The 13,793-nt window shown below is 42.6% G+C and overlaps 1 protein-coding gene across 3 annotated transcripts in view; it reads right to left on the bottom strand.

Annotated features, from left to right (window-relative positions):
- FDFT1 (farnesyl-diphosphate farnesyltransferase 1) overlaps positions 1–13,793 on the bottom strand; it is a 34,629-nt gene that overhangs the window by 10,569 nt on the left and 10,267 nt on the right. For all 3 annotated transcript variants that reach the window (XM_033177198.1, XM_033177188.1, XM_033177209.1), the window contains one exon: positions 3,287–3,415. In XM_033177198.1, coding sequence (XP_033033089.1) covers positions 3,287–3,415 — 129 coding nt within the window. The remainder of the gene's footprint in view (positions 1–3,286; positions 3,416–13,793) is intronic.

The raw sequence follows: 13,793 nt of genomic DNA, 5'->3' as shown, positions 1-13,793 counted from the left end.
ACCTCAACTCACTGCAACCTCTGCCTCCTAGGTTCAAGTGATTCTCCTGCCTCAGCCTCCTGAGTAGCTGGGATTTATAGGCGCCCACCACCACGTCCAGCGAATTTTTGTGTTTTTAGTAGAGATGGGGTTTCACCATGTTGGCCATGCTGGTCTTGAACTCCTGACCTCAACTGATCTGCCCGCCTTGGCCTCCCAAAGTGCTGGGATTACAGGCCCAAACCACCACACCTGGCTTAGCTTTACAATAAACTTTTTGATGCATAAAATTGTGAGAGAAGGCAACGATGAAAGATGGAATATTCTGGCTAACAGAAACTAAGACCATACTAAGTATAGCTGAATCTTTTTTTGACCAACCTGAAAACATTTGAAGATCTGCAGGCCCTCAGAATCACCATTATATGAAAGAACAAATAACTATCATGTGTTCTTAACACTGTTTTAAGAACTTTGCACATTCAATCCTCACAAACATTTATCAGGTACATAGCGCTATGATCTCCATTTCAGATGAGGAAACTGAGGCACAAAGTTAATTAACTTGCCCAACATTGCCCATCTGAGAAAAAAAAAATTAGCCAGGCACGGTGGCACATGCCAGTGGTCCCAGTTCCTCAGGAGGCTGAAGGAAGAGGATCACTTGAACCCAGGAAGGTGGGGCTGCCATGTTTGTGGCAGGGGCTAAGGGTTCAAAACTAGGTAGTCTGACTTAAGTGTGAGGCTTTAACAACTTTGCTAAAACTTCCCCCCTTTTTTTAAATTTTTCTTTTAGAGATAGCGTAACTTTCCCTCTCTCAAAAGAGATTTCAGTAAAGGCAAGTCTTAATTGTCAAATACTTTTTTTCCAAGACACCAATTTGTTATAAGCTATCCTCCTCTGAAAAGGGTATCCTAAGACAACTTAACACAACATTCACATACAATAATTGTCTATTAGTTAACTTAAGAAGAGAAAAGTAAAGAAGGTAAGCTCTGGAGTGTCATTAGGAAGGGTAAAAGTTAGGCAATGACCAAAGTTCACACTTGTAATCCCAGAATTTTGGGAGGCTGTGGAGAGAACACTGCTTGAGCCCAGGAGTTTCAGACCAAGCCTGGCCAACAAAGCAAGACCCTATCTCTGTAAAAAACTTTAAAAGGGCTGACTGTGGTGGCTCACACCTGGGGGGCCAAGGCAGGTGGATCGCTTGAGTCCAGGAGCTCAAGACCAGCCTGGACAACATGATGAAAACCTGTCTCTATCAAAAAAATTACAAAAATTAGCCAGGTGTGGTGGTGTGCGCCGATAGTCCCAGCTAATCGGGAGGCGGAGGTGAGAGGACTGCTTGAGCGCAGAAGGTCGAGGCTGCAGTCAGCCTTGATCATGCCACTGCACTCCAGCCTGAGCGACAGAGCAAGACCCTGTCTCAAAAACAACAAAAATTAAAATAGATTAGCCAGGCACAGTAGCAACATGCCTGTGGTCCCAGTTACTCACGAGGCTGAGGCAAGGAAGACTGCTTGCGCCTGGGAAGTCAAGGCTGCCTTGTTTGTGCCACTGGATTCCAGTTTAGGTGACAGAGTGAGACCCTGTCTCAAAAAAAAAAAAAAGTTGTCTCTGATTCAAAGTAATACAAGGCCAGAGACGAATCGGGGGCACAATGAACAGGCAAAGAGAAAGCACTTGAAATTTGTTCTAGGAGAAAAGTAACATGAAAAAAGTAACATTTTGCTGAAATTACATGTAAATAAATTAGCTTTGGGCAGCTATACAAAATCTTAAAAAGAATTACTAGAAATTTAAAAAAATCATTAGTATATCTATAGTACTATCCAAAAATATATTTTAAGATTATAGTTCTTTTGGTAGAAATACTTCTAAAATGGAGATGTATATAATTCATCTTCCTCCAAAGTTGAAGAAAAAAAAAAACTCCTTAAAATATTTGGCTGGGTGCAGTAGTAGCTCATGCCTGTAATCCCAACATTTGGGAGGCTGGAGTGGGAGGACTGTTTGATGCCAGGAGTTTGAGACTAGCCTGGGCAACATGGCAAAACCCTCTCTCTACAAAAAAAAAAAAATACAAAAATTCGCCTGGTATGGTGGCATGCACCTGTAGTTACAGCTACTCAGGAGGCTGAGGTGGGAGGATCATTTGAGCCCAGGAGGTTGAGGCTGCAGTGAGCTGTGATCACACCACTACACACCAACCTGGATGACAGAGCAAGACCCTGTCTCAAAAAAATTCAGTTTTATCTGATCAGAACTTCTATTCAACAACCTACAATTAAGTTTCCTGAATAAATCTGCACAACAGAAAATGAAGTTACTATCATAACCAGTGCTGGTTCTTGGCCAGAAGTTTTAACTTCAACTTTATTTTCTTTCAGATGGGGTCTTGCTCTGTCACCCAGGTTGGAGTGCAGTGGCACAATCATGGCTCACTGCAACCTTGAACTCTCAGGCTCAAGCGATCCTCCCACACCTCAGCCTCCAGAGTAGCTGTGACCACAGGCACATGCCACCAATGCCCTACTAATTTTTTAATTCTTTGAGAGATGGGGTCTCGCTATGTTGCTTAGGCTTGTGTCCAACTCCTAGGCTCAAATGATTCTCTCACGTTAGCTTCCCAAAGGGCTGAGATTACAGGTAACCCACAGTGCCCGGCTAACTTCACCTTAAATGCAGAAATTGATTTCTAGCACTCATTATATGCTGTTAACTTGGGAAGCGCAAACCAGCAGTTCCAAAGATATTGCTGTCATGTTTTGAGGTTTGAAAAATTAAGAGGCCCAAGACCTCAGACCCACTAACTTGGTGACTATGTAGCAGCATCTCTTTGGAGATCCTAATTTAGGCACTGTTAAAGGTATGAAATACATCAACACTTCAGATGTTTGAAATGTCTTTGACTGTTAAATTTGACTGGCTTTAAAATAATAAAATGTCTTTGCTTCCACAGAAGTGATAAGTCTTGCAAACACCATTCCTATGAAAAATAGGCAAGACTCCTAACCCTACCTTATGTTTTGATGTGTGGTTTAATCTTCATGGTCAATTATATCCCTTTGTCTAGATAATCACTTCTCTCCAATTCCCTACTCCTAACCTGGCCAATATCCTACATAGCTGCTGGTTTGGAATCAATTCCAAAGTGTCTATGATGAGACATTCAACCTAAACAGATGAATTGTAAAACCAGAGGGCCTGGAACTAGTGAACAACTTTTCTTGTTCTGAGCTTCACTAGGAGGATTGCTAGCTGTGTCTAATACATCACACACAGACACTGTTTTACAAGACTAACCTTGTCCCACTCCTGTTCAGAGGTCACATGCTTATCCAAAAATTCTGCCATCCCAATTCCCATTCTCTGGCAAATGTCGGCAATCACCGTTTGGTATTTCTCAGCCAGATTTCTAAACTCGAGGGAGATCTGAAATAGAAACCGTAAAAACACAGAAATCATGAAATATGTGCAGACATGGCACCAAAGATCACAAGGCAAACAATGGTGGAATTAATTATCACTCTGCAGTGGTTCATCTATAAGCCTAATTTAGGTCATACATGTTTTGTTTTTGTTTTTGTTTGAGATGGAGTCCCGCAAGGTTGCCCGGGCTGGAGTGCAATAGCGCCATCTCAGCTCACTGCAAACTCCGCCTCTCGGGTTCAAATGATTCTCCTGCCTCAGCCTCCCGAGTAGCTGGGATTACAGGAATGCACCACCATGCCCAGCTAATTTTTATACTTTTAGTAGAAATTGGGTTTCACCATGCTGGTGAGGCTGGTCTCAAACTCCTGACCTCATGATCCACTAGCCCTGGCCTCCCAAACTGCTGTGATTACAGGTGTGAGCTACTGTGCCCAGCCTCATGTTTCTTATTATACCATAAATTTTATAAATATTATAATAGAAGGGTCTAAAAATGCTAACGTTTCTAGATTAAAAAGAAGATTCAAAGTCTCACTACACATTCCATCTTTCCAATGTATAATGAGATGCTTCAACATAAAGTTGAGTATGAGAATTTTAGGGAGAACAGCTTGTTTAGACAAACCTCATTATGAGAAAGATTCCTTTGTGCAAACATGGATCAAGCACTACCTATGTAACAAGTATCATTCTAGGCCCTGGGGATGTATATCACGGACACAAACAGAAACTCAGACCTGGAGCTGCTTCCAAGGTGCCCAAATAGGAACAGCTCTGGTCTACAGCTCCCACCAAGACCAACGCAGACACTGGGTGATTTCTACATTTCCAACTGAGGTACCTGGTTCATCTCATTTGGACTGGTTGGACAGTGGGTGCAGCCTATGGAGGGCAAGCTGAAGCAGGGCGGGGCATCGCCTCGCCCGGGAAGCGCAAGGGGTTGGGGGATTTCCCTTTCCTAGCCAAGGAAAGCCGTGAGTGACTGTACCTGGAGGAACAGTCCACCTCTACCCAAATACTGTGCTTCGCTTTTCCCACAGTCTTCACAACTGGCAGACCAGGTGATTCCCTCCAGTGCCTGGCTTGGCGGGTCCCATGCCCACGGAGCCTTGCTCGCTGCTAGCACAGCAGTCTGAGATCAAGTTGGGATGCTGGAGCTTGGCGAGGAGAGGCACATCTGCCATTGCTGAGGCTTGAGTAGGCAGTTCTATGTTCACAGTGTAAACAAAGCAGCAGGGAAGCTCAAACTGGGCAGAGTCCACCACAGCTCAGCAAGGCCTACTGCCTCTCTAGATTCCACCTCTGCGAGAAGGGCATATCTAAACAAAAGGCAGCAGACAGCTTCTGCAGACTTAAACGTCCCCGCCTGACAGCTCTGAAGAGAGCAGTGGTTCTCCTAGCATGGTGTTCGAACTCCGATAATGGACAGACTGCCTCCTCAAGTGGGTCCCTGACCTCCATGTAGCCTGACTGGGAGACTCCTCCCAGTAGGGGCCAACAGACACCTCATACAGGTGGATGCCCCTCTTGGACAAAGCTTCCAGAGAAGGATCAGGCAGCAATATTTGCTGTTCTGCAGCCTCCGCTGGTGATACCCAGGCAAACAGGGTCTAGAGTGAACTTACAGCAAACTCCAACAGACCTGCAGCTGAGGGACCTGTTAGAAGGAAAACTAACAAACAGAAAGGAATAGCATCAACATCAACAAAAAGGACATCCACACCAAAACCCCATCCATAGGTCACCAACATCAAAGACCAAAGGTAGATGAGATGGGGAGAAATCAGAGCAGAAATGCTGAAAATTCCAAAAACCAGAACACCACTTCTCCTCCAAAGGAATGTAACTCCTCGCCAGCAAGGGAACAAAACTGGATGAATGAGTTTGAGGAATTGACAGAAGTAGGCTTCAGAAGGTTGGTAATAACAAACTTCTCCAGCTAAAGGAGCATGTTCTGACCCATCACAAGGAAGCTTAAAACCTTGAAAAAAGGTTGGACAAATGGCTAACTACAATAACCAGTTAGAGAAGAGCTTAAATGACCTGATGGAGCTGAAAACCACAGTACGAGAACTTCGTGAAGCATAGACAAGCTTCAAGAGCTGATTCGATCAGGTGGAAGAAAGGATATCAGTGACTGAAGATCACATTAATGTAATAAAGCAAGAAGACAAGTGTTTGGACAAACGGAGGCAAGATGGCGCAGTTCCGGGTTCTTCACTGTCAACTTTCCCGCGCCCCGGAAAGACATGGGTCGACTGCGCAGGCGCAACCCGACCTCCCAGGGAGAGAAACCGGAACCCGCCTAGCCCCGCCTACCGCCCCGCCCCTGACCCGCCTATGTCCCGCCCACTGCCCGCCCACTCCCGGGCCCAGGACATAAAAGCCGCTGGGGGGGGGGGGGGGGGGCGCGCGGTGCGAACTTCCTGGGCCCCTCCTCCTCTACGCGGGACCCGGGAACCTCGTCGGAGAACACCGGAGCGAACTTCCTGGGCCCCTACTCCTGGGCGGGACCCAGGAGCCTCCTCCCAGAGCGCCGGAGCGAGCTTCCTTGGCCCCTCCTCCTGTGTGGGACCCAGGAACCTCGCCCGAGAGCGCCGGAGCCAGCTTCCTTGGCCCCTGCTCCTGTGCGGACCTGGGAACCTCGCCCCAGAACGCCCCAGCGACTTCGTCGGCCTCCACCGCCGGAGGCTGGTGAACCTTGCCCCTCCCTCACATTTGGTTTGTAAATAAAGGTTTTTTTGCCTTGCCTACTTGCCTTTTCTCTGGCATTTGGTCTGGGGGCCGCATTAAAGCCAATCAACAAGATGAGAGAGAAAAGAGTGAAAAGAAATGAACAAAGCCTTCAGGAAATATGGGACTATGTGAAAAGACCAAATCTGCATTTGATTGGTGTACCTGAAAGTGATGGGGAGAATGGAACCAAGTTAGAAAACATTCTTCACAATATTATCCAGGCCTAGCAAGGCAGGCCAACATTCAAATTCAGGAAATACAGAGAACACCACAAAGATACTCCTTGAGAAGAGCAGTCCCAAGATACATAATTGTCAGATTCACCAAGGTTGAAATGAAGGAAAAAATGTTAAAGGCAGCCAGAGAGAAAGGTCGGGTTACCCACAAAGGGAAGCCCATCAGACTAACAGCAGATCTCTCGGCAGAAACCCTACCAGCCAGAAGAGAGTGGGGGCCAATATTCAACATTCTTAAAAGAATTTTCAACCCACAATCTCACATCCAGCCAAACTAAGCTTCATAAGCGAAGGACAAATAAAATCCTTTACAGAAAAACAAATGCTCAGAGATTTTGTCACCACCAGGCCTGCCTTACAAGAGCTCCTGAAGGAAGCACTAAACATGGAAAGGAACAACCAGTACCAGCCACTGCAAAAACATGCCAAATTGTAAAGACCAACAACACTATGAAGAAACTGCATCAATTAATGGGCAAAATAACCAGCTAACATCATAATGACAGGATCAAATTCAAACACAAAAAATTACCTTAAATGTAAATGGGCTAAATGCCCCAATTAAAAGACACAGACTAGCAAACTGGATACAGAGTCAAGACCCATCAGTGTGCTGTATTCAGGAGACCTATCTCACGTGCAAAGACACAGACAGGCTCAAAATAAACGGATGGAGGAAGATCTACCAAGCAAATGGAAAGCAAAAAAAAAGCAAGGGTTGCAATCCTAGACTCTGATAAAACAGACTTTAAACCAACAAAGATCAAAAGAGACAAAGAAGGCCACTACATAATGGTAAAGGGATAAATTCAACAAGAAGAGCTATCCTAAATATATATGCACCCAGATTCATAAAGCAAGCCCTTAGAGACCTACAAAGAGACTCAGGCTCCCACACAATAATAATGGGAGACTTTAACACCCCACTGTCAATATCAGACAACAGATCAATGAGACAGAAGGTTAACAAGGATATCCAGGACTTGAACTCTGGACCAAGCAGACTTAAGACATCTACAGAACTCTCCATCCCATATCAACAGAATATACATTCTTCTCAGCACCACATCACACTTATTCTAAAATTGACCACATAATTGGAAGTAAAACACTCCTTAGCAAATGTAAAAGAACAGAAATTATAACAAACTGTTTCTCAGACCACAGTGCAATCAAATTAGAACTTAGGATTAATAAACTCACTCAAAACCACACACCTACAAGGAAACTGAGCAACCTGCTTCTGAATGACTACTAGGTAAATAACGAAATGAAGGCAGAAATAAAGATGTTCTTTGAAACCAATGAGAACAAAGACACAACGTACCAGAATCTCTGGGACACATTTAAAGCAGTGTGTAGAGGGAAATTTATAGCACTAAATGCCCACAAGAGAAAGCAGGAAAGATCTAAAATCAACACCCTAACATCACAATTAAAAGAATTAGAGAAGCAAGAGCAAACACATTCAAAAGCCAGCAGAAGGCAAGAAATAACTAAGATCAGAGCAGAACTGAAGGAGATAGAGACACAAAAAACCCTTCAAAAAAACCAATGAATCCAGAAGCTGGTTTTTTGAAAAGATCAACAAAATTGACAGACCACTAGCAAGACTAATAAGAAAAGAGAGAAGAATCAAATAGACACAATAAAAAATGATAAAGGGGATATCCCCACCGATCCCACAGAAATACAAACTACCATCAGAGAATACTATAAACACCTCTACGCAAATAAACTAGAAAATCTATAAGAAAAGGAGAAATTCCTGGACACATACACTCTCCCAAGACTAAACCAGGAAGAGGCTGAATCTCTGAATAGACCAATAACAGGTTCTGAAATTGAGGCAATAATTAATAGCCTACCAACCAAAGAAAGTCTAGGACCAGACGGATTCACAGCCAAATTCTAACAGAGGTACAAGGAGGAGCTGGTACCATTCCTTCTGAAACTATTCCAATCAAAAGAAAAAGAAGGACTCCTCCCTAACTCATTTTATGAGGCCAGCATCATCCTGATACCAAAGCCTGGCAGAGACACAACAAAAAAAAGAGAATTTTAGGCCAATATCCCTGATGAACATTAATGCGAAAATCCCAATAAAATACTGGCAAATCTAATCCAGCAGCACATCAAAAAGCTTATCCACCCCAATCAAGTCAGCTTCATCCCTGGGATGCAAAGCTGGTTCAATACATGCAAATCAATAAACGTAATCCATCACATAAACAGAACCAATGACAACAACCACATGATTATCTCAATAGACGCAGAAAAGGCCTTTGACAAAATTCAACAGCCCTTCATGCTAAAAACTCTCAATAAACTAGGTATTGATGGAACATATCTCAAAATAACAAGGGTTATTTATGACAAACCCACAGCCAATATCATACTGAATGGGCAAAAACTGGAAGCATTCCCTTTGAAAACCTGCACAAGACAGGGATGCCCTCTCTCATTACTCCTATTCAACATAGTAATGGAAGTTCTGGCCAGGGCAATCAGGCAAGAGAAAGAAACAAAAGGCATTCAATTAGGAAAAGAGGAAGTCAAATTGTCTGTTTGCCGATGACATGATTGTGTATTTAGAAAACCCCATCACCTCAGCCGAAAATCTCCTTAAGCTGATAAGCAACTTCAGCAAAGTCTCAGGATACAAAAATCAATGTGCAAAAATCACAAGCATTCCTATACACCAAGAACAGACAGAGAGCCAAATCATGAGTCAACTCCCAATCACAATTGCTACAAAGAGAATAAAATATCTAGGAATCCAACTTACAAGGGATGTGAAGGACCTCTTCAAGGAGAACTACAAACCACTGCTCAACGAAGTAAAAGAGGACATAAACAAATGGAAGAACATACCATGCTCATGGATAGGAAGAATCAATACAGTGAAAATGGCCATACTGCCCAAGGTAATTTATAAATTCAGTGCTATCCCCATCAAGCTACCATTGCCTTTCTTCACAAAATTAGAAAAAAACTACTTTAAATTTCATATGGAATCAAAAAAGAGCCTGCATAGCCAAGACAATCCTAAGCAAAAAGAACAAAGCTGGAGGCATCACACTACCTGACTTCAAACTATACTACAAGGCTACAGTAACCAAAACAGCATGGTACTGGTACCAAAACAGACATATAGACCAATGGAACAGAACAGAGGCCTCAGAAATAACACCACACATCTATAGCCATCGGATCCTTGACAAACCTGACAAAAACAAGCAATGGGGAAAGGATTCCCTATTTAATAAATGGTGCTGGGAAGACTGGCTAGCCATATGTAGAAAGCTGAAACTAGATCCCTTCCTTACACCTTATAAAAAATTAACTAAAGATTGACTAAAGACTTAAATGTAAGACCTAAAACCATAAAAACCCTAGAAGAAAACCTAGGCAGTACCATTCAGGACATAGGCATGGGCAAAGACTTCATGACTAAAACACCAAAAGCAATGGTAACAAAAGCCAAAATAGACAAATGGAATCTAATTAAACTAAAGAGCTTCTGCACAACAAAAGAAACTATCATCAGAGTGAACAGGCAACCTACAGAATGGGAGAACATTTTTGCAATCTACTCATCTGACAAAAGGCTAATATCCAGAATCTACAAAGAACTAAAACAAATTTACAAGAAAAAACCAAACAACCCCATCAAAAAGTGGGCAAAGGATATGAACGGACACTTCTCAAAATAAGATATTTATGTAGCCAACAAACATATGAAAAAATGCTCATCATCACTGGTCATCAGAGGAATGCAAATCAAAACCACAATGAGATACCATCTCACACCAGTTAGAACGGCGATCATTAAAAAGTCAGGAAACAACAGAAGCTGGAGAGGATGTGGAGAAACAGGAATGCTTTTACACTGTTGGTGAGAATGTAAATTAGTTCAACCATTGTGGAAAACAGTGTGGCAATTCCTCAAGGATCTAGAACTAGAAATACTATTTGACCCAACAATCCCATTACTGGGTATATACCCAAAGGGTTATAAATCATGCCACTATAAAGACACACGCACACGTATGTTTACTCTGGCACTATTCACAATAGTAAAGACCTGGAACCAACCCAAATGTCCATCAATAATAGACTGAATAAAGAAAATGTGGCACATATACACCATGGAATACTATGCAGCCATAAAAAAGGATGAGTTCATGTCCTTTGCAAGGACATAGATGAAGCTGGAAACCATCATTCTTGGCAAAATATCACAAGGACAGAAAACCAAACACTGCATGTTCTCACTCATAAGCGGGAGTTGAACAATGAGAACACGTAGACACAGCGAGGGGAACATCACGTACCAGGGCCTGTTTGGGGGGTGGGGGCCTGGGGAAGGGATAGCATTAGGAGAAATATCTAATGTAAATGACAAGTTGATGGGTGCAGCACACCAACATGGCACATATGTACCTATGTAACAAACCTGCACGTTGCACACATGTACCCTAGAACTTAAAAGTAAAATAATAAAAAAAAGAAAAAAAGAAAACTCAGACCCTCGAAGAGCTTAGATTCTAGTGAGCAGATCTGCCAATCATTTCATCTCATTAGTTACCCCATTTACATTATGAAGCTATAGAGTCTCTCTCACTATTAAGGCTATACTTTTACATTCATTAAACAACTCAATATGAGGCATGCTGCCCAATACTTTTTCCATAGTCCAAGCCCTAATGCAGAAAAGTTGAAGTGATGTTTTTAAAATTTATTGTTACTGCCCAAATGTCTTGTTTTAACTTCAAAGAATTGTTTATAGGTTGACAAAACACAATATAAAAACACCATGGGAAGTCTTAAAACAAAACATGAGAACCTATATATAATACTGCAAACAGTGGAGAGATGTGGTGAAACATTGAAAGCGTGCAATAGACTCGGTCTGTGTTTATGGAAAAGTTAGAAAAACGTCCTCGGAAAACACCTAGAATTAAGGGCCCAGAGGAAACCAGATGGCCGGCTGACTGCAAAGCACCAGGAATTCACATAACTTAGGATTTCTGATTCACATCAACTGTCAACATCCCCATGCCCCTCCCATAAAAAAAAAAAAATCAAATCAATCAAATCAATCAGGTCTTTCCAGAACTGTTTCCAAAAAGTTGTTCTTTGCAGAACAGCTGTTCAAGCTAATGCCAAAAGATAATTCCTTCTTGTGGCTGAAACAAACTAGTGATTCAACAAGAGGTTATTAGAATCCCTGAATCTCTATAGGACTCTGCTCCTTCCACAGATCCTTGGCTAGACCAGTTCTATTTATTAGAGAGGAAAGGCCAATGAGAGTGGGGAGGAGCTTAGACTCCTCCAAAACACTTTCACTTCTGAACTTGACCGATCCTTCCAACAACTTTCGGTATTTATTATACAATTGTACAGTTCCAAAAGTAAAAACAAAAACATACAGGAGAAAGTGACAATGAAGAGCCCTATGGTTTTTCCCAGAAACCCAGAGGACGGACAGGGCTTTGCTGACTCCACACTCAGTGCCCAGTTTTGTATATTCCCTGGGTACAACAATAAGCCCTGACATGTGAACTGAGCCAGGACGGCTTTTCCCCTTCCAGGTAATTCTGTTCCACAACACAGTAGTTTTCTGTGTTCTCGGATCCCTTTCTGGTGATTCCAAGTACAAGAAAGAAGGTACTAGAGCAAGTCCACAGGGAAAATGGAGAAAGGCCAAATCCTACATAGGAGGTAAGAGGAGCAGGGAATACAAATACAAATTCCTCTGATTACAAACCTTAGGAGTACTGTGATCACAACACTGGGTGGGCCTACCTTTGCCTATGTTTAAACTGTTTTTGGTTTGTTGGCTTTGTGTTTTCAACCATTTTTTTTTTAAAGTGGCAGTAAACTATGCCAGTGACTAAGCACAAGGGATCTGAAGCCAGACCTTCCAGATTCACTGATTCTGCCACTTAACTTTACAGGTAATCCTAGGCAAACTACTTAATTTCTCTGTGCCTCAGTTTCCTCATCTACATAAAATGTAGATAATAACAGTATGTTATGTACCAGGTAATTTCCCTGTTAAACGATGTTGTAGATAAAATAATACAAAGAGTAAATTAACGATGAAATATATTTAGCAACTAACTCATAGTAATTGCTCAGTAAGTGAATGCTATTATCGCTATTATCATTTAAAAATAAGGAAATAAGGCTGTATTATTACTTAAATTATGTTTACAGGTAGAGTTCTAAGCTTTCTAGCTTTCCACTAGTACCAGCTGAGAAAGATACGTGGTCATCTATTGTATAATGATGTTTCAGTCAACGACGACTGCAAATACAATGTTGGTCCCTTAAGATTGTAACACCCTATTTTTACTAAACCTTTTCTATGTTTAAAGACACAAATACCACTGTGCTCCAACTGCCTACAGCATTCAGTACAGTACCGTCCTGTAGAGGTGTGCAGCCTTGGAGCAATGGGCTGTACCACAGAGCCTACGTGTGTAGTAGCTATGCCATCTTGGTATGTGTGAGTACACTCTATGATGTTTGCAAAATGATAAAATCATCTATCAATGCATTTCTCAGAATGTATCCTGTGCCACTCATTAAGTGATGCATGACTGTGCTCTAATCCAACCCCTAATATACAATGAGAGTTCTAGAAAGCCTGACTTGAACTGGTACCAACTAATGATCACTAAAGTATAAAGCATCAGGTTCAATCTACTGTACGTCGAGATGGAGGTCACTTGGTTAGAACACTGTATTGAGGCTTATTCCTAAATTCTGCAAGGCCTGGGATAAGAGGACAAATGGAGGCCTACTACATGTAGCTAAAAATTTTAAAACGATCAATCGAGTTAACAACTTGTTAAATAAAATACATTCTATCCTCCTGCCTTGACAAACATATCTTCATAACAACCTGGTTGATTCAGGTTTGAATTTAAAATTCTTAGTCCCTCAGAGGTTTATTCCAAAAGGCAACAGGACACAGACAGCTGATCCTCATATCCCAGGCTCTTCCCTTCCACTGCTTCCTGAATCCCGCTCTCTCCAGCATGGGAGGCACCTCACATTCATTTGAGAGGATATCCCAGCCCTTAGTGCCCGGATCCATCTACGACACTCCCCAACACAGCCCTGGGCCATCACTCAGGCCCAAGGGCACAGTGAATGGTGGCACGTTCCCACCTGGAGGAGATGGACAGACCTTAGGAAACAGACTGTGTGGATGCAGACATGGGCTCAGGGATTCGGGGCAAGGAACTCCAGATGTCCAGAACGTGGTGTAGGAGAGCCCATGAGCGCTGAATAAGCACGTTCCCATGGCCCCGGTGACCCTCACCCCATGGGGCCCTCTAAAGTGAGGAGTTCCACTTGCCCAAGTGTAACAGCAGTACTGTGTGAGTGAC

This window comes from Trachypithecus francoisi, unplaced genomic scaffold (assembly GCF_009764315.1).
Source record: "Trachypithecus francoisi isolate TF-2019V2 unplaced genomic scaffold, Tfra_2.0 Contig01554, whole genome shotgun sequence".
NCBI classification, from domain to species: domain Eukaryota; kingdom Metazoa; phylum Chordata; class Mammalia; order Primates; family Cercopithecidae; genus Trachypithecus; species Trachypithecus francoisi.
Note: the sequence above shows the minus strand (reverse complement) of the source record. Positions and strands in the feature narration are given on the sequence as shown.